At 34.6% G+C, this 22,254-nt stretch overlaps 1 protein-coding gene across 2 annotated transcripts in view; it reads left to right on the top strand.

The window, feature by feature from the left end:
- Nucleotides 1-917: 917 nt before the first annotated feature.
- LOC129906969 (F-box only protein 42) overlaps nt 918-22,254 on the top strand; it is a 65,410-nt gene continuing 44,073 nt past the window's right edge. The window contains exons 1-2 of one of the 2 annotated variants that reach the window (XM_055982964.1): nt 918-1,030; nt 1,100-1,230. In XM_055982964.1, coding sequence (XP_055838939.1) covers nt 1,110-1,230 — 121 coding nt within the window. In that variant the 5' untranslated portion in view covers nt 918-1,030; nt 1,100-1,109. Of the gene's footprint in view, nt 1,031-1,099; nt 1,231-20,479; nt 20,646-22,254 lie in introns of those variants that run through there. The other variant, XM_055982965.1, reaches the window with a different exon arrangement.

Below are 22,254 nucleotides of genomic sequence, written 5' to 3'. Positions count from 1 at the left end.
TTTGTTGAACTCAGTTTTCTTGCTTGAAGGGTACCCTTCAAGCAAACAGGTCCGACCTCGGTCCGAATCCGCTCCGCCTGAGGCGGAGCTGAGTCCGACTTCGGATCAGAAACTGGTCCGAAGGCGGCTCAAATTAGTATGGAAATTATAATCACCGCGAAGTCGATTGCATATGTATTGGTGTGGTGAAAATCTCCATTCCGAGAAAACGGAGCCGAAGGCGGACCTGAGCCGGAGCAGCGAAAACCTACCAGAAAGAGGAATAAGAAAGGGATGACATTTCGCATTTGCGACCAAAAAAAGAACAAGATTTATTTTTTTTTCACTGAAACTGTTTTATTTTTTATTTTATTTTGGCAAACGAAATTTTCACAATAAATACAATATAAAATACAATACATTTTTCATTTTATTTCATTTGATGCTGCTGCTGTTGTTGGTGTTTCTTTAGATGCCCAATCGCATGTTTCACCTTCTGCCTTTTTCTTCATCATCTACAACACAAACAGAAACACATCACTTTAATCCAAACACTTTGAGCGAGATATACAACATACCTTTTTTTGTTTCCATATTGTTTATAATTTGATATAATTGTTTATAATTATACTAATATTATAATAACAACGACACGAGACACGACGCGACGCGACTATACACTTCAACGAAACATAACAAAATGACGCTTTTGCACTTGTTGGCTATGTCTGTCTACTTTTTTTTCCTTTTCTCAGTTTTCACCACGGTTCTCTTAGACTTTGTGTTCATACACAAAAAGTTGCAAGTGTGTGAGTGCAACCCCGCTTTTCTCGGTCGGAGGTCGGACTGTCTTTTCTGGACTCCGTTTTCTTGCTTGAAGGGTAATACATCAGAACTGTCAATGTCATACAATGTATGTAATGTATTATCTATGAAATAGGGCCGATTTAAACGGACAGAAATGTCAAATTAGTTGTCAAAACAAAAGAATTATTGCCTTTGCCAGATAAAAAGTTAATTATTAAAAGAGGCCAGAAGATAAAAACTTTGAGTTAATATATTTTAAACATTTTTGCAATTTTAGCGAATTAATTTTTTTTTTCTACATCTCAAAATATAGTTCAGTAAATATGGTTGATATCGAAGAATTACCTGATGAAATAATCGAATTCATCTTTACTTACTTGCCGCCATACGCTGATCTTGAAGGATGTAGTTTGGTTTGCAAACGATGGAATTCTATTGTGAAAAGTAAGTTTTTAAAAGCTCAATCTACATAAATCAAATACCTAGAAAAAAATTCTTGCAAGACAATTCGTTGTTTAAAATTGAACTATTGATTAACCTGCTTAAAAATTAGTATTATTCCCTAGTCGAGCTACATCAAATACATCAGCTACTATATCGAAGTCTTAATAGGCTTCTCAATCTAGGGAAATATTGTTTTTGTTCGGAATAATTCACATGTACTAAAAGTTTATCCGTGAAAATCGATGGGACGGACATATGTATGAAGTTTTAAATACAACAGGATTCCTTTTTCTTACTATAGATCAAAAAATAACTAGAAATTCGACTGGAATTCAATATAATATTCTTAATTTGTTAGATATTGTTGCTATACCTACACGCATTCTTTTTCTAGCTTCTATAGGGTAACGTACCCAGTGACCGACACCCTTAAGGGATAATTTGTGTTTGAAAATTCATAACGCTCCCTACTCTGCTTCAATTTTAATTATTTAAATGGTTAATTTAACTATAAGAAATGGTTTTTAAGTATAATGAAAGCATAAATAATTTAGTAATTCCTTAAAAATATCAAAATTAAAAATGTAATACCTTACCGGTTTTTTAGTTACCGACACCATTTTTTCAGTAGTGGACACCCGATTTTTTTAGTAATGGACACCCATATCTAAGCTGCATTTACACTCTTGGTTTTATTGCCGGTGTGTAAGATGTCCGTTTTTGAATCAAGCCTGGTACGCTGGTCGCGCTAAATTTTAGCCGAGATAAAAATCCCATACAAGTTATCGATAATTTGTATGGGACTCATTTTAGCTCGCATAAAATTTTTCGATAATTTGTATGGGAGCTAAAATATAGCTCGAACAGCGTACCAGGCTTTAGAACCGAACAACAAGACGGTTTTACTACTGACATTCTCTCGTTGTACGGTGTTAGTTCAAGAAGGAACATCGTACACCGGCGATAAAACTGAGAGTGTAAATGCAGCTAAGCATTCAACTACATTTAATGCAATTTGCAGACCTTCGTCTTTGTTTTGCTTCTGTTTTGGCCTTTTTAAATAATAGCCTGAAATGTCGACGCCGACGAACACTCAAGTACTTGAAAATACTGTTTAAACCTAGCTTACATTTCAACGCATAACAAAACTTAATTTTCAATATCTGGGATCGAATCACGGTAAAAGAAAAAGGTAGGAACAGATAGCGTTCATACTATTGGTCTAACCAAGTATTTTTGCAGAAGAAAAAACGTTCCGAAATGTTTAGTATAATTCATTTAAGAATAACTTTAATTTCCTAAAAAATCAATTTCATTACATTATTATTTAAATATAATAGGATTTTTTATCTTACGTTTTAGTTTTTTTCTCTCTTTAATATTTTTTATAATTTTTACTAACTTTTTTTTTTTTTTAATCTTAATTTGTTGAAGTTCGCCATCCAAATGGCAGATTTTTGCCGCGTGTTTGAAAGCCAAGCTACAAGTTATTTTAAGAATGAGATGGCTATATTTTGCAGAAATACTGCTCCTCTTCTTGGAATGACTTGTAGTTTGGGCGGTGATACCAAGTTCGCTTAACACTCCCCCCCGGTAACTGGGTCAGGATCCAGCTTACCAATTGCTTTGAACTTGTGAACATCAAGAACTGCAAGTTTTACGACTGGGCGAGTATAAATGCCGGTTTGAGTCTGCACGATTGCGCTCCGTATCGTCCCGTCTTTGCCAGGCATTACCTGGAGAACTTTACCTTTAGGCCAAGATTTTCTTGGATTGTTTTGGTCAACGATTACTACGATATCGCCTATTTGCAAAGATTTCTGCGGTGAAAACCATTTAGTTCGCCGGGTTAAGTCAGGCAAATATTCGCGCACCCACCTTCGCCAAAAGGTTTGTTTTGTGCATATTTTTCAGCAGCTAACCAATTCTTTTTAATAGCTGCTCCGTCATCTACACAAGGTTGATACAAATTTTTTGATTTGATGATTAGGGGTCAGTGCCTCACAACTCTCACTATCTATGGGTACGTAGCTTAAAGGTCTTGAATTCACAATACTTTCAATTTCTGTCATCATACTCATCAGTAATTCGTCAGAGGGGTTTCGGGTTGGACATATTTCTACGAGTGTTTGTTTAACGGATCTTACCATACGTTCCCAACATCCACCCATATGGGGGGCTGCTGGAGGAATGAAGTTCCATTTCAAGTCAAATTCGAATTCTTTAGCTAGTACGTTTTCGTTCAAATCATGTATGGCTTGCTGTAGTTCTTTACTTGCGCCTCGAAAATTTGTACCATTGTCTGAGTACACTTCTTTAGGCATACCTCTTCTGGAAATGAATCTCTTGAAGCCCAAAATGCAAGAATCACTAGAAAGACTGTAAACTATCTCGATGTGGATTGTACGTAGGGTCAAACATGTTAATAGCATACCCCATCTTTTTTCAAGACGCCTACCGACTTTGACGTAGAGCGGCCCGAAGTAATCCACTCCGGTGTAAGAAAAGGGTCTTTGAAATGGCTGAAGACGAGCATAAGGTAGGCTGGCCATGCGAGGAGGCAACGGTTTGGTTCGGTTGTTTTTGCAGTGTTGACATTGTTGCTGGACTTTCTTCAAAATGCGTCTCAAGTTTGGGATGTAATAATCTCGCCGAAGTTCGTTAACAACTGTCTCGTTGAAGAGGTGATGAAATCTGAGGTGGCATTCATGGATTACTAAATGAGTGATTTTGTGGTCTTTGGGTAAAATGATTGGTCGTTTGGTTTCAAATGGAACATTGCTTATTTCATCGATTCGTCCGGAGATTCGAATTATTTGATTTTCGTCAAGATAGGGTGAAAGCTTGTATAGAGAGCTGGCTTTGTTGATGCTGGCCTCTTCCCCAGAAACTTTTCCAGTAACAAGAGCTTCATATTCGAAAAAGATAATTTTTTCCAGCTTCTTTTTCATCCAGTTGGAATTCGTTTATTTCATATAGAACATTTGGTTTTCGCCATTTTTTAACGAACAGTCTGACGAATCGATAGACATAGATCATTGTTTTGAGGAGACTTTTCCATCTTGAGAACCGGTAGACATCTATTACGAGCGGAGAAGTTGTAGTTTGATGCATTAAGCACTCTTAAATTTCTTCTGGTTTTTGACATTTTTTTACAAAGAGCTTGATGAAGTGGTAGATGTACATTATTGGTTTGAGAAATCTTGTCCATCCTGAACATTGATTGGAATCCAAAACAAGTGGACTTGTAGTAGTGCAATGCATGAAACATTCTTTCTTCCGCACCTTCATTATCCGGAGATAAAACTGGATGTTCTATTTCAAGAGGAAGAGGGTTCTGGTATAAAAATTTTGGTCCTTTATACCATCTGCTCGAAGAACTGAATTCGCAGTTAGTCTTAATTTTTGATGCATCGTCAGCAACGTTATTCTTTGTGGAAACCCAGTTCCACTCGTTAGCGTTCGAGGTTTCAAGGATTTCTCCAATACGAATGGCCACAAAACTTTTAAATTTTTTGTTGGTTGACTTTATCCAGCTGATTACGACTTGAGAGTCAGTCCAAAATGTGACACTGTCGAATTTAATTGTGTGACTGCTTTGTATAAATTTTGAAAGTCTGACTCCCATTAGAGCCGCTTCTAACTCAAGCCGAGGAATTGAAAGCGTTTTTATTGGTGCTACTTTCGTTTTCGCGCTGATAAGAGAACATTCGACCTCATCTTCAGTAGAGACTCTCATATATGCTACTGCGGCCATATCTTCTTCTCCCGCATCAACGAAGATATGCAACTCGACCCGACTGCCTTCTCCAAATTGTAGATTCGTGAGATATTTTCTATCTATAGAGATATTTTTTATGTTGGGAATCAGTTTCAACCATGATTTCCATTTTTGAAATTGTCTTTCCTTTATCGGTTCATCCCAATCAACTGCAGAACGCCAAATTTCTTGTAGAATGATTTTTAAATGAATTGTAAAATTCGCTATTAGACCAAGAGGATCGAAGATGCACATCAAGGCTCTTAGCACCTCACGTTTCATTGGTACCTGTTCACCATTCATTATATCACTACGCAGCTTACTTGATTTGAAAGTATAGACGAACACATCTGCACCAGGCGACCACCACATCCCGAGAAGTTTTTCGAAATCATTTTGAGCGTTTTCAGAGAATGTTTTAAATGATTTTGTAACATTAGATTGAAGAGCGTTTAGAACGTTTGCAGAATTCGATATGAAATTTCTAATTTCGAAGCCAGCCTGTTTATGAATATATATCACATCTTTTGCCAGGGCGATGGCTTCTTCCTCTGTGTCGACACTATCTAGCAAATCATCCACATAGTGGTTTTCGATTATTGCCTTAGATGTCTCGGTAATTGACTCTCGTATTTCTTAGCATTTTTGTTTTTTTATAAACTGGGCGCAGAATGGTGAACAAGTTGACCCAAATGTCATAACTTGCATTTGATACACTTCGACATTTCCATTGTTTTTGTTCCGCCACAAGAACCTCTGAGAATCTTTATCTTCTTCCAGGATTTTTACTTGGTGGAACATTTCGCGTATGTCTGCTGAGATAGCAACTTTCCTTTCTCGAAATCGAAATAGAATTGATGGAAGTGATGGTACATTATCTGGCCCGGTCATCAAACAAGCATTTAGAGAGACTCCCCCAACTTTTGCCGCTGCATCCCAGACTATTCTCAATTTGTCAGGCTTGTTTGGATTTGTGACAGGAAATATGGGTAGGTACCATACACGCGACATAGGTTTGTTTACTTCGTCCTCGCTTAATTTCTTCGCGTAGCCCTTCTGAAGATACTGTTCAATTTGCATTCCCACTTGTTCAATTAATTCGGGTTGATTGGAAAGACGCTTTTCAAGACATCGTAATCTTCTTTCGGCCATAACTTTAGTGTCTGGCAAACGTAAATATTCATATTTCCAAAGTAGTGGCACTGCATAACAGTCACCCAAGAAAACAGTTTTTTCTTCCAACAGTCTTATAGCTTTATTATCTTCATTAGAACAGATTTGGTTTTGTAACCTTTGTTCCCAAATTCTCTAATAAGAAATATTTTTTCACTGCTTCATGCATCTGTGAATCGATTTGGTTTTGACAGTCGCAAAGATGAATATTAATGTTTGCAATGAGGCCTACTTCTGATGTATCTTCATTCGAAGCAACGCCATAAAGAGTCCATCCTAATCTGGTCTTAATCGCCGCTGGCTGAGACTCTTCACCTTCTCTTGTTTTTAAGGGCATGCCCAAACGCCAGTGTTGCAGTCCAAGCAGAATCTGTGGCTTCGCGTTGGAGTACGATTTTATCGGCAATCCATTTAAATACGAAAAGCGTTGTGTCAGACTGTTGAAATCGAGTGACTGTCTTGGAAGATCCAATGATCTAACCGTATGTGCATTGGTAACTAAGTATTTTTTATTGCTATCACCAGCCGATATTTCAAAAGTGATTTTCATTGAAGTTTCTTCTCGCCGATGTGTATTTGCGGTCCACCTTAAACAGAGTGGTTCTTTTGTACCGCTAGCTTCTAAAGAGAAAGCAAGTTCTTCATCAATAAGTGTCACTGAAGACCCATCGTCAATAAAGGCGAAAGTTTCTATAGATTTCTTGTTGAAATGCAACCTAACGGGAACGATTTTAAACAAGGTAAGCATCGTACCTGGACGCAGTGTCGTCCCACTATAATGGGCGTTTTCAACTGAACTGATCGCTCGTGGTTGATTTGTTCTTGAATCACCGCTGCTAGGTTCATTCTTTAGCTGAATTTCATCGTTGTGCAAGAGTGCATTATGTCGGAAGGTGCATCCTGAAACACCACATAGTTGGGATGACAACAACGACGCTTTACCAACTTCCATTTTTCTGAAAGTGGAAGTTTTGAGAAATTGTTACGTAGGCCATCGCGTTCGATTCAAAAAAAAAAAAAAAAAAATAAATAAACTTTAAACCTCAATTCTCAACCCACCCTAAAAACCTTCCAAATCATAAATGTATTTAAATGTTGAGTACGTAGATACATATTAACGTAAACATTGAATATGTCAATACGTACACTGATTAGCAACACACATCTACACTCACACAAACTATAACGATTTCATCCCCTAAGTAATGTCCTGACACCGTCATTTCCAATGGGCACTTATTATTACTTTTTTTTACTCACAATCACTAAAACTCACTTGTAGCATACAGGGGGTAGTTAAGGGGTTGATTTTTAATAAAAAAAAAAAAAATAGATACATGAAGCCGGTCTTTCCTAAGCGGGAAACCTGAAAAGAAAAAAAGAAAAAATGGTCAGACGAATGACGGATGGGGAGTTTCTGGTGGAAAATGTATCTTGAACAATCACTCAAGTAGAGTGGGTGTTTAAGAAACATTCCCCACCGTCAAACTTATCTTAAAGATCACTCTTGTTGCGTGGCAAATAGATTTATCCAGGAGCTGGCACTGAAAGCTGAAAAGAGAAAAAAAAAAATGTTAAGGTAGGCTCTGTATGGAGGCATAAGCATGGACTTACCTGAAAAGGGTAACAAAAATAATGTTTTATTGACATCAGGGCTTTATCGTATCGTATCGTTTTTATTTTTGTTTTTTTTTATTATTTTCTTATAGTTTTATTTCTTTTTGTATATAATCCAAAGGATTTAAAAAAAAAAAAAAGAGGTTTAACACACGCTAGAAATGTAAAATAAACTTGGAAATGTCAAACGAAATGACAGGCACGACAAAATTAGGAAGAAAAGAGGAAAAGAAGATAAAAAGAAAGAAGCTCGATCTTTTTAACCCGTGGCAAAAAGCCGAACTAAAAGAGAAAACAAGCAAAGAAAAACGGAAGTTAAAATGCTTGCAGTTTGATTCAAAATCAAGAATCAAATTTAATATTTATGTGCAATATTAGATATAAGATTCAATTTATGGAGAAATAAGACTGATCGTGTTTGTTTGAATGTTTAATTAAGTAGTTTAGACAAAATTTTTATAGTTTTAGCCACAAAAGAAATATAAGTACTAAAAGTAGTAAAAGTACTAATACATACACTAACTTAAAACGAAGAGTGTGTGAAGTAAGAAACTAGGAAACTGCTTGAAAAGGAAAGATCAATGTAGTAGCGGCGGGGTAAAAGAGCTTTTTCGTTTCCAAAGAATTTGGAAAAGAAGAAAAAAAGGATAATGAAAGAATAATGAAAGTGGGGAACTAGGGCATTGACCGCAGATGCATTTTTGGAATTAAAAATCATTTGATTGAAACAAGTGCAACCTAACATATGGTAGACTAGTGCTGTGTGCTACGGTTTATCGATTTTTTTTATAAATCCGAGAAGAAGAAGAAAAAAAAAAAAATTTGAATTTTTTGTGAAGCAATATAGGAGAATATAAAAGATCATATAGTGAGTAAATTTTTTTTTATGGATGATTTTTTTTATATATTAATTTATTTCAAATAAGAAATAAATGAAAGTTTTTTTTTTAAATACACATTTAAATATGTATAATAATTTAAATAGAATCTGTGGGAAGTGGATATAAGTGTACTGAGGGATTCACAAAGGAGTGCCAAAGACAATTAAGTCGGCCAAGTGAGGGTGTCGGAATTCAAAAGTAAAACAGAGGTATGTTTAGCAAATCCTTGAAATTCATTTTGAATTTTATTTAATAATAAAGGATATGCGTTGCTTAGGTTTAGGATTGGAACCAATTTAAATTCAAAGCCTGGCGAGACAAACGAATATATATACAATATAAATTCATATATATACATATATATATATACATATATAAGAAAGGTTAGATATACTATTATAACCATATATATTGAAATAAAATACTGAATAAAGTGATCTTCGTGATTAAAACAGGTTAACAAGAAAAGATAAAAGTTTCACCTAGACCTCTGTGTGATTTTTATTTTTGGATACGGGTTTTGTGCCAAGGTGTACCGCTGGTCAAAAAGGTACCGCTGGACAAAAAGGTACCGCTTATTCTTATGACTGTGAAAAGTCAAGGGCAGTCAAGGGCACAAGAATCAACATCCTTGGTTCCTGAAGATACATTTGTATCCGTGTTTTTCTTTTAATAATTTAAATGAAATCCAAGTTTTTTTTTTAATTATTATTTTAATCTAAAAATTTTTTTTTTGAGAAATTAATTTTTTTGCAATTTTTTTTTTGAATTTTTTTATGAAATGAAAAGGATTAATTGTCAAAAAGAAAGGTTAAAGTGTTCAATATAATTAAAGATACAAACAAATTAATCAAAAAAAAAAAAAAATTTAAATAATAGAGTGAAGTTACAACAAAGACTACATATATAGAATATATACATACATATATATATAAATCAAAAAAAAAAAAGTAAAATCAGTGCGCGTCAAGGTTCAAGAATTAAGAACCTCAAAAATCCGTGATCCAGGAACGTGCTGCCGGCAGGACTTCGTGGGACGAGAAAAATCGTAAGTTGTTTTTATATAATGATATATTGAAAAATTATATTTAAATTTATATATATATATATATAAAAATATACCTACGTATTGAAAATCTTTGTTGAAAAAAAAAAAATATATATATATAAAAATAAAATCAAAGAAAGAACAGAAAAAAAAAAAAAAAAACATTTTTTTTAAAAGGATTTAGATAAATCCTTAAAAATTTATTAATTTTGTATCCCCTGAAAATAAGGGAAAGGAAATTTAACCTTTTTAAAAAAAAAAAAAACATTCCATAATTTTTCATTTTTTTATTACTTTAAATTTCAATATTACTATTTCTAATTTTTTTAATACATTTATGTTAAAACAATCTATAAATCCATGATTAAAAAAAATCAGTATTTTCTTTTATAAGATTGAATTTTTTTTATTCATAAAGATGAATTGCTAAGTAAGATTAAAGGTGTGTGGGGTTTCAGTGAAACCGTCGACTCAAATGGGGTAAGTTTTCTTTTTAAATCATCGACTTTTAAACGAACAGGATGGACGCTACAATAGGGATAACGTTTTAGATGCCGAACAACTTCTAATTGCGACTGGAAGTTGCATTAGGGGCTACTTTCCAGATTCCGGCCATGGAGGTAGCGAAAGGTCGTATCATAGATACAAGGGTGGGAAGGCCAACTTTTGACACCAACATCTGTCAAGGCCTTGTGTGATTTGGCGAACCGCTGTCTGGGTGAAACATTGTATTTTGGAAGGTTTGTGGACTTCAATTTTAAGGGTAGTTTAGATAGTTTAGTTTGATATAAAATTTCGTTATATCTTTTCATATTGAGATATAGTTCGTTTATATTTTTATATTGAGATATAAGAATATAATCAATATAAAACATATTTATAGTTAGTTAGTTATAAGGGTTTAGTTTAAGATTTAGTTTTCAAACCGTTGCTTCAAAACTACAACCCTTCACTTAGACAGTGGCATAGATACCCTGTTTTGTGCTTATCCTTTCATTTTTGCTTCAGATTCCGTTTCCTTATCCTAATCATTTCCGTTTCCTATCCAAATCCCTATCCTATACTATACATTTCCTGGCATGATTTTTTTTGATTTGTTGAGTGGGAAATGATGAAGAGGGGGCAAGAACCACTCCCCATCCTACGAGCTAGGCCGAGCTAAAGCAAGCATGCCGTGCCCCTTTCCTCATCATCAAGGTCACTTAATTGCAACCTGCACTCACAACAAATGGCGCCCAACGTTCGAACGGCTAAAAGATTTATTGCTACTTCAAGGAGATGATTTTTACTATGAAGGTCATCCCCTTGGACTTGCAATGATCTGGTTTTTTTTTTATCATTTTTTTAATTTTTTTATATCCTATCCCTAAAAACACAAAATAAGGAATCGTTCATGCTTTCTGGTAAGCGATATTCTGAGGACGGCTGTCCAATTTTACAGGTCTAGCACCAGAAAATTTCGTGAGGTAGTGTGAAGGCTATCGCTAGCAGAGAGCGGAATATGGTGGAAGTGTTTATTTCTGGCGACTTTCCATTGAATCAGGCCCAGCTAGATCAATCGTGAGGCGTAAGAAATAGACATGGAAATCGTATTCGTGTGGATGTTTATTTTTGAATTCTCGGCTAACCTGCTATTAGGTTAATCACCAGATTGCACGACGTGGTAAGGAATTGAAAAATAAACGGAAACACTCGTCATTTTACAGAGGCACCAGTCGCAATTATAAATTACTGACAGACAAACTTGTGAACAGACAGACCGACTAAAAAAAGAGAAAAAGATCTACAGACGACATAACAGACTTTAGAACAGATGATTTAAAAAAAAAAAAAAAAAAAATGTAGATACCCTTTTGAGATTGTATTGGAAAAGTAGCTGCAATTCCACACACCTAACAATACATCAATACACAAACTTAAAATAAAAGCAAACATAATAATCAAAGAAATTGAATATTTTTAATACATATTTATATTTATCTTAATTAATTTTTATTTTATGCTATAACATGTATGTAGCTATCTTAAAGATTTGAAACATTTTTTTACATAATTTTTTTACTTTTTTCATTTTTTTACCTTATTTGCATTTTTTTTATTTTTTTTTATCTTTTTATATACCTACTTTTAAAATTTTTGAATTTAATTTTTTATATACTTTTTAACTTTTTATACAACTTGATTTTTTTTAATTTTTAACTTTTTATTATTTTTTTATAATTGAATTAACATACTTTCTAGTTTTTGAATTTTTATTTTTTTACCTTTTAATTTTTGAATTTACGAACATACTGATTTTTTTATTTACTTTTTTTATTTTTTTATTATTTTTACTTTCTGAACTGGAATATTAGAATTAGATTTTTTTTTAAAACACATATATTGAAATTTTTTTACCAATAAACAGGGTTATATACCTACTGTTTTTACAAACAAAAAATTTTCTGAATTATAAACTTAAATACTAGTTAAAACAAAACACCGATACAAAAAAAAAAAAAAAAAAAAAATAAACAAACAAAGAAAACGTATCATTTTTGGACCAAGGATGGTACGAGAAAATTTGGGGGCAAAGCCTAAGGCCACCTTGTCAGGTGCAAATACAAGTATAGGTGCAGGTACAAACACAGATACAGGTACAAATACAGGGGCAAGCACAAGTACAGGAAGAGGAACAGCAAGAGGTACGGGAGGGGTAACTACTAGAGATCCGTATCCACTTAGGTCTAGAAGAAATGGAGGTTTAGAAGATTCTTTGCTAAATTATACAAACGGGAATCATTCCTTCATAGAGAATCCCCTTTCTGATTCGGCGCTGAATCGGAATAATAAAAATGAAGAAATAGAAGAAGAAGCAGATGACCTAGATGAAGGTAATGAACAGGGGGCAGTAGGTCCTAATCCAGGAGGACAAAATGTTCCTTTTGAACTGATTGATTTAGAGTCAGAGGAAGAAAGTAGGGAAACAGTTCATAGGCGGACACAAGCATATAACAGAGAGTCGTTACAAATAACACTCGACGACTTAGAAAGGCAAGCATTAGAAGTCCTTGATGAAAAAAGAGAAGAAAGTAAGGTCAATGATAGCCTTATTAAAGTAATTGAAGCCACCGTTTCAAGGTCAGTAGAGGATACTCATAAGAAAACCATGGCATTATTATGTGAACAAATGAAGAGCATGAAAACCATGCGTTCAATGGTCCAAGTTGTCACTAATAATGTCATGACTCTTCATGAGCGTCTGCAGGTAGTTGAGAGTTCTGCTATATCGCTACACGATAAGCAGAGAAAGATTGAGTCGGATTTTGGTTCCAAAACTCAGCCTAAGCAGCGTACATCTTCACCCCAAAATGTAGGCCAGGCTATGTCTGAACAACATACAAATAATCATGAGGCGCCGAAGCGTCTCGACGTCCATAAATGGAAGGTCAAATTTGATGGAGATCCGAAAAAGATGTCTGTAGAGAGTTTCCTATTTAGGATAGAATTTCTCCAAAAGAAACATAAAATTAGCAGTGACCATGTTTTTGATTGTTTCAATTATTTGCTGACAGGGTCAGCGGAAGCATGGTACTGGCAATATCTTCAAGAAAATGAAGATGACGAAATGCTAAACTACTTTGATCTGAAGAATGCTTTGTTGAGACAATTCAGAAACACTAGAGGCGATCATGAAATTTTAAGAACCATCATGGATCGTCGCCAACAACCCCACGAGTCCTTCGATGAGTATTACTCAGAAATTAGAGGGCTAACACTACAAATGCAGAAAAGGCCAGACGAGAAAGATCTTGTATCTATTGTAAGGCAAAATATCAAAGATAGGGTGTCAAACCTTATTTTCAGCTCTACAATCCATAATATTCGTGACCTTAGAGAAGAGTGTCGACGGGCAGAGAAACATCTAGCTACCAGAGAGTTTAAGCAGAAGAAGCAAGTTAGTGAAATTGAAGAATGGGATCCATATCAAAAAGGTTCGTTATCAGAAGGATCTGAAGAGGAAGAAGAGGAACAAATTGCAGCAGTACAGCTTAATCGGACGGACCGATTCCAGACAAATACCAAACCTGACCAACGAAACAAGACATACAAACACAACGAACGCGACAAACGTTTAGAACATGGAAAGGACAAAAGGACGGAACTTACAAAGGACAACAAATCCACTGCTCCAGTTTGCCCGTCGACATTCCATGCGCTAACATGTTTCAGCTGCGGTCAAGGAAACATCTCGTTTAAGTGCGCTACTTGTGAGGGAAACATGCGAGTCGGCAGTTCACCCGGGATGACTCCGCCGGCGACAGTAACAATCCCGGAACAGAAATCTGTGGAAAAATAAAAATTTTAAAACGAGAACCAAGTAAATTAACAATAACTTACTGTGATGAGCATCCAATCAAAAGTCTCCACCAACGGATGCAGGAATATGAAGAGGCTCGAAAACGAATTTTTAATGAAGAAGTAACCTGTGATATAGAAGATATGACGATACAAACAAGTAGAAATTATAAAAAGATATCTAGGCTTAGGGAAAGAAGTGCAATCATTAGACGTAGGAAAGTTAATATAGAAGCAACAGTTTTGTCAGTTTCAGATGACAATAGGCCATATGCCAAAGTAAAAGTAAATGGAGAAGAGATGTTAGGGCTCTTAGACAGTGGGGCTTCTATCAGCTGTCTCGGGAATGGTGCAATGGATTTTATCCAAAAACATAATATACAAACTAAAGCAATGAAAATAGACATCAGAACAGCAGACGGCAATAATCAAAAGATAAGCGGGAGGTTCATGGCTGAAGTTTCTTGGGGTGGCCAAACTCAAGAGATGGAATTATATGTGGTTCCAAGTTTGCAACAACAGCTCTATTTGGGAGTGGATTTCTGGAGAACTTTTAAAGTTGCTCCTAACGTTATCAGTTCTCTAGACAATTTATCACCGGCGGAAGGGCAGGAGGGTGATCCTATGCGTAAGCTGACGCCAGAACAAACTGGAGAGTTGGAGCGGGTAAAGATGGCATTCCCTTCGTTTGCAGTACTAGGGTTGGGTAAAACCACATTAGAAGAACACGTTATTGAGATGGAGAACGACATTCCTATCAAGCAAAGGCATTATCCAATATCTCCTGTGATACAAAAGTTAATGTACGCTGAGCATGATAGGATGCTTGAGTTAGGAGTCATTGAAGAAAGCAATAGCCCCTACAGCTCTCCCGTTGTTCTGGTCAGGAAGCCAGGCAAAAACAGACTTTGCTTGGATTCAAGAAAAATAAATGCGGAAACAAAGAAGTTCGCCTATCCTCTTCCACATATTGAGGGGATTTTAAGCCGGCTCCAGGACACGCATTTCATTTCGAGCATCGATTTGAAGGACGCTTTTTGGCAGATACCTCTGGAGATCAAATCTAGAGAAAAGACAGCTTTCACAGTCCCTGGGAGGGCATTGTATCAGTTGACGGTTATGCCATTTGGACTATGCAATGCAGCTCAGAGAATGTGCAAGCTGATGGACAAAGTCATTCCCGCTCGTTTGAGGGAGAGTGTCTTTGTCTACCTCGATGATCTTTTGATTTGTTCTCCAGACTTTGAAACCCACATGAGCGTTCTCAAAGAGTGAAGCTGGGCTGACGATTAACGTCGAAAAAAGCAAATTCTGTTTTAAGGAGATCAAATACTTGGGCTATTTCGTCGGTGATGGTTGTCTGAGGACTGATCCAGGGAAAGTTTCGGCGGTGAAAGATTTTCCGATTCCTAAGACTTCCAAGCAACTCCGTCGGTTCCTGGGGATGACGGGGTGGTATAGGCGTTTTATACCTAATTTTGCGACTATATCAGCTCCAATGACAGACTGTTTAAAAACTGGAAAAAACTTTATTATGACCCCAGAAGCCTTAACGGCATTCGAACAATTGAAAACAATGCTGGTCACAGCACCAATTTTAGTAAATCCGGACTTTAAACGACATTTCTACATACAATGCGACGCATCAACCTCAGGTGTAGGGAGCGTACTTTTCCAAATAGATGACGAGAATAACGAACGACCCATAGCTTTCATATCCCAGAAGCTCAATCCCGCACAGCGGAACTACAGTGTCACGGAGCTTGAATGCTATGCGGCCGTTTTGTCGGTAAAGAAGTTCCGAGCCTACGTTGAGGGTCTACCTTTCACTATAATTACTGACCACGCAAGTCTCAAATGGTTGATGAGCCAAAAAGACCTGAGTGGTAGGTTGGCCCGTTGGAGCCTTAAACTGCAGGCATTCGTTTTTAAAATTGAGCATAGGAAAGGCATCCTCAATGTAGTCCCGGATACTCTCTCACGAGTTCATATGGACGAGATCGATACCGGAACACAAGAAGTTGACTTCAATTCATCACACTTTTCATCTGAAGAGTATGTTGAATTGAAGAAGACTATAGAAGAAAACAAGGACAAACTTCCTGACATATGCATCTCGGACGGATTTGTATACAAACGTACTGACAGACGGACAGGTGACCCAATACAAGAAGATAGAGCGTGGAAACTCTGGGTTCCGAAGGAGTTGCGTGGGAGTCTTTTGGAATCGGCACATGATTCATTTGCTTCAGGACATGGTGGCATACACAAAACTTTGGCAAAGCTTAGACAAAGATACTTTTGGCCAAATATGACCGTTGAGGTACAGGAGTATGTAAAAAAGTGTGATGTTTGCAAATGTAGCAAGCCTATGAATATAATATCAAAGCCACCCATGGGAGATCAAATTTTAACAGAGAGACCATTTCAGAGACTTTATATAGACTTTCTAGGGCCATACCCTAGAACTAAAAAAGGGAATACTCATATTTTTATAGCCTTAGATCACTTTAGCAAGTACGTATTTTTAAACCCAATTCGAAAAGCAACAGCAGCAGAGGTAGTAAAATATCTTGAAGAACATGTATTCCATATGTTCGGTGTACCCGAATACATACACTCAGACAATGGAAAACAATTCGTATCCGAACTGTTTTCTAGCTTCTTATCAAAATACGGAGTTAAGCATGTAAGAACTGCTTTCTACTCACCACAAGCTAATGCTTCGGAACGAGTGAACAGATCAGTCTTAGCTAAAATTCGATCATATATTGATCATGACCAAAGAAATTGGGATACTCACGTGAGTACCGCTGCATTCTCACTCAGAAGTGTTGTTCATGATGCAACAACTTTCGAGCCATATTATGCTGTTTTTGGGACTCAAATGGTTCAAAATGGGGAAACATACAACCTTCTACGAAAACTTGACATGTTGAAAGATACCAATGTCGAAATAAGTAACAAATCTGATAGACTTGCGTTAATTCGTAAAAATATTTTTGAAAATCTGAAATTGGCACACGATAAATCAACTAAAACATACAATTTGCGACCCAGAAATATCTCATACAGAACCGGACAAATAATATACAGGCGCAATTTCAAACAAAGTAACAAGAGCGAACACTATAATGCAAAATTAGGACCTAAATTTATAAAAGGTATCATTTTGAAACCTAAAGGAAATTCCCTGTATGAAGTAGGAAACTTGAAGGGTGAAAAGGTTGGCGTTTACCACGCGAAAGACCTACATGCGTAGATTTAGATCTTAATGACGCACTCTTGCTGCTGTTGCTTCGAATCCTTTCCAGTCTGTGATATTAGTTAGTTATTTATCCATGAAATGTATTTATTTATTCATATATCTATTTATCTATTTATTTTTATAATATATATTCTTTTATCTATCTATTTTAATTAATTTATAGCTTTATTTATTTATTTATTTTATGCATTCCTGCGATATAATTGTTTGTAATTGTCTTACAGATTTATTTATTTATCTATTTACTACTTAATTTATTTTTTTATATAGTTATTTATTTACTTTAGTGATTTGGTGCAATACTTCATGATAAACTGTGATAATAGATTTTTAAGTTAGAGTATTTATTTTATTAGGGTTAAACTCATTAATTTATTTATTTTCAATTATAAGCGTAACCTTCTTACAAAACTACACTGTGATATTAGTAGAATAAAATTTTGATTAGTATTTAATAGGTTAGTTTTATTTACTAGTGATAATAAATTAGTTCATTAATTAGTTTTTTTTAACTATTTTTCAATTTTAATCACAGACTGAGTAGGATAATCAGAAAACAAAATGACCCAAATCAACCCTTACCGATAAAAATGTAACTAAATCTCAGGGCGTGGGACGTACCACACGTAGTCCGAACGGCTATGAAAGGGAAACAGCATAATTCAATAATTAATACCTGCATTTACATTAACCGAACGCAATGACCTTACTTTTCTTACGAGTCCAGTCCACTCACGACCACTCATGGACTGTCATCGAGCATGTTACGTAGGCCATCGCGTTCGATTCAAAAAAAAAAAAAAAAAAATAAATAAACTTTAAACCTCAATTCTCAACCCACCCTAAAAACCTTCCAAATCATAAATGTATTTAAATGTTGAGTACGTAGATACATATTAACGTAAACATTGAATATGTCAATACGTACACTGATTAGCAACACACATCTACACTCACACAAACTATAACGATTTCATCCCCTAAGTAATGTCCTGACACCGTCATTTCCAATGGGCACTTATTATTACTTTTTTTTACTCACAATCACTAAAACTCACTTGTAGCATACAGGGGGTAGTTAAGGGGTTGATTTTTAATAAAAAAAAAAAAAAATAGATACATGAAGCCGGTCTTTCCTAAGCGGGAAACCTGAAAAGAAAAAAAGAAAAAATGGTCAGACGAATGACGGATGGGGAGTTTCTGGTGGAAAATGTATCTTGAACAATCACTCAAGTAGAGTGGGTGTTTAAGAAACATTCCCCACCGTCAAACTTATCTTAAAGATCACTCTTGTTGCGTGGCAAATAGATTTATCCAGGAGCTGGCACTGAAAGCTGAAAAGAGAAAAAAAAAAAATGTTAAGGTAGGCTCTGTATGGAGGCATAAGCATGGACTTACCTGAAAAGGGTAACAAAAATAATGTTTTATTGACATCAGGGCTTTATCGTATCGTATCGTTTTTATTTTTGTTTTTTTTTATTATTTTCTTATAGTTTTATTTCTTTTTGTATATAATCCAAAGGATTTAAAAAAAAAAAAAGAGGTTTAACACACGCTAGAAATGTAAAATAAACTTGGAAATGTCAAACGAAATGACAGGCGCGACAAAATTAGGAAGAAAAGAGGAAAAGAAGATAAAAAGAAAAAAGCTCGATCTTTTTAACCCGTGGCAAAAAGCCGAACTAAAAGAGAAAACAAGCAAAGAAAAACGGAAGTTAAAATGCTTGCAGTTTGATTCAAAATCAAGAATCAAATTTAATATTTATGTGCAATATTAGATATAAGATTCAATTTATGGAGAAATAAGACTGATCGTGTTTGTTTGAATGTTTAATTAAGTAGTTTAGACAAAATTTTTATAGTTTTAGCCACAAAAGAAATATAAGTACTAAAAGTAGTAAAAGTACTAATACATACACTAACTTAAAACGAAGAGTGTGTGAAGTAAGAAACTAGGAAACTGCTTGAAAAGGAAAGATCAATGTAGTAGCGGCGGGGTAAAAGAGCTTTTTCGTTTCCAAAGAATTTGGAAAAGAAGAAAAAAAGGATAATGAAAGAATAATGAAAGTGGGGAACTAGGGCATTGACCGCAGATGCATTTTTGGAATTAAAAATCATTTGATTGAAACAAGTGCAACCTAACATATGGTAGACTAGTGCTGTGTGATACGGTTTATCGATTTTTTTTATAAATCCGAGAAGAAGAAGAAAAAAAAAAAAAATTTGAATTTTTTGTGAAGCAATATAGGAGAATATAAAAGATCATATAGTGAGTAAATTTTTTTTTATGGATGATTTTTTTTATATATTAATTTATTTCAAATAAGAAATAAATGAAAGTTTTTTTTTTAAATACACATTTAAATATGTATAATAATTTAAATAGAATCTGTGGGAAGTGGATATAAGTGTACTGAGGGATTCACAAAGGAGTGCCAAAGACAATTAAGTCGGCCAAGTGAGGGTGTCGGAATTCAAAAGTAAAACAGAGGTATGTTTAGCAAATCCTTGAAATTCATTTTGAATTTTATTTAATAATAAAGGATATGCGTTGCTTAGGTTTAGGATTGGAACCAATTTAAATTCAAAGCCTGGCGAGACAAACGAATATATATACAATATAAATTCATATATATACATATATATATATACATATATAAGAAAGGTTAGATATACTATTATAACCATATATATTGAAATAAAATACTGAATAAAGTGATCTTCGTGATTAAAACAGGTTAACAAGAAAAGATAAAAGTTTCACCTAGACCTCTGTGTGATTTTTATTTTTGGATACGGGTTTTGTGCCAAGGTGTACCGCTGGTCAAAAAGGTACCGCTGGACAAAAAGGTACCGCTTATTCTTATGACTGTGAAAAGTCAAGGGCAGTCAAGGGCACAAGAATCAACATCCTTGGTTCCTGAAGATACATTTGTATCCGTGTTTTTCTTTTAATAATTTAAATGAAATCCAAGTTTTTTTTTTAATTATTATTTTAATCTAAAAATTTTTTTTTTGAGAAATTAATTTTTTTGCAATTTTTTTTTTGAATTTTTTTATGAAATGAAAAGGATTAATTGTCAAAAAGAAAGGTTAAACTGTTCAATATAATTAAAGATACAAACAAATTAATCAAAAAAAAAAAAAAATTTAAATAATAGAGTGAAGTTACAACAAAGACTACATATATAGAATATATACATACATATATATATAAATCAAAAAAAAAAAAGTAAAATCAGTGCGCGTCAAGGTTCAAGAATTAAGAACCTCAAAAATCCGTGATCCAGGAACGTGCTGCCGGCAGGACTTCGTGGGACGAGAAAAATCGTAAGTTGTTTTTATATAATGATATATTGAAAAATTATATTTAAATTTATATATATATATATATAAAAATATACCTATATATTGAAAATCTTTGTTGAAAAAAAAAAAAATATATATATATAAAAATAAAATCAAAGAAAGAACAGAAAAAAAAAACATTTTTTTTAAAAGGATTTAGATAAATCCTTAATAATTTATTAATTTTGTATCCCCTGAAAATAAGGGAAAGGAAATTTAACCTTTTTTAAAAAAAAAAAACATTCCATAATTTTTCATTTTTTTATTACTTTAAATTTCAATATTACTATTTCTAATTTTTTTAATACATTTATGTTAAAACAATCTATAAATCCATGATTAAAAAAAATCAGTATTTTCTTTTATAAGATTGAATTTTTTTTATTCATAAAGATGAATTGCTAAGTAAGATTAAAGGTGTGTGGGGTTTCAGTGAAACCGTCGACTCAAATGGGGTAAGTTTTCTTTTTAAATCATCGACTTTTAAACGAACAGGATGGACGCTACAATAGGGATAACGTTTTAGATGCCGAACAACTTCTAATTGCGACTGGAAGTTGCATTAGGGGCTACTTTCCAGATTCCGGCCATGGAGGTAGCGAAAGGTCGTATCATAGATACAAGGGTGGGAAGGCCAACTTTTGACACCAACATCTGTCAAGGCCTTGTGTGATTTGGCGAACCGCTGTCTGGGTGAAACATTGTATTTTGGAAGGTTTGTGGACTTCAATTTTAAGGGTAGTTTAGATAGTTTAGTTTGATATAAAATTTCGTTATATCTTTTCATATTGAGATATAGTTCGTTTATATTTTTATATTGAGATATAAGAATATAATCAATATAAAACATATTTATAGTTAGTTAGTTATAAGGGTTTAGTTTAAGATTTAGTTTTCAAACCGTTGCTTCAAAACTACAACCCTTCACTTAGACAGTGGCATAGATACCCTGTTTTGTGCTTATCCTTTCATTTTTGCTTCAGATTCCGTTTCCTTATCCTAATCATTTCCGTTTCCTATCCAAATCCCTATCCTATACTATACATTTCCTGGCATGATTTTTTTTGATTTGTTGAGTGGGAAATGATGAAGAGGGGGCAAGAACCACTCCCCATCCTACGAGCTAGGCCGAGCTAAAGCAAGCATGCCGTGCCCCTTTCCTCATCATCAAGGTCACTTTATTGCAACCTGCACTCACAACAAAATTTGTACATATTGCAAGTGATTTGCTATTATTGTCGCACGAAATACATTTATTTTCTTCTTTAGACTGAGGTTTTTCATCTTGATGAACGTTAATAAAGGCTTTAGTTTTTTTATTAATTTTATTTTCGAATGATTGGGGAACAGTATATGTTACTTCCGAGGCAGCCGTAGCATAGCTGGAAAGCCAGTTGTTAAAAACTGATAAGTCAACACAAGAAACGCTTTGTTTGTATAAACCCCAATTTAATTTAATTTGTGCTGGCAGCTTTCTACCAGCTCTTGTAATAAACAGGGATTATTTAAATGAGCTGCAAGGTCAGTGACCTCCATCATGCGACACATGTTGTCAATACCGAGGGAGAAATTTATTAACGTTTCTAACTTG

The sequence above is a fragment of the Episyrphus balteatus genome, chromosome 1 (genome assembly GCF_945859705.1).
Source record: "Episyrphus balteatus chromosome 1, idEpiBalt1.1, whole genome shotgun sequence".
NCBI lineage: Eukaryota > Metazoa > Arthropoda > Insecta > Diptera > Syrphidae > Episyrphus > Episyrphus balteatus.
This window is presented reverse-complemented; position numbering and strand designations above follow the sequence as displayed.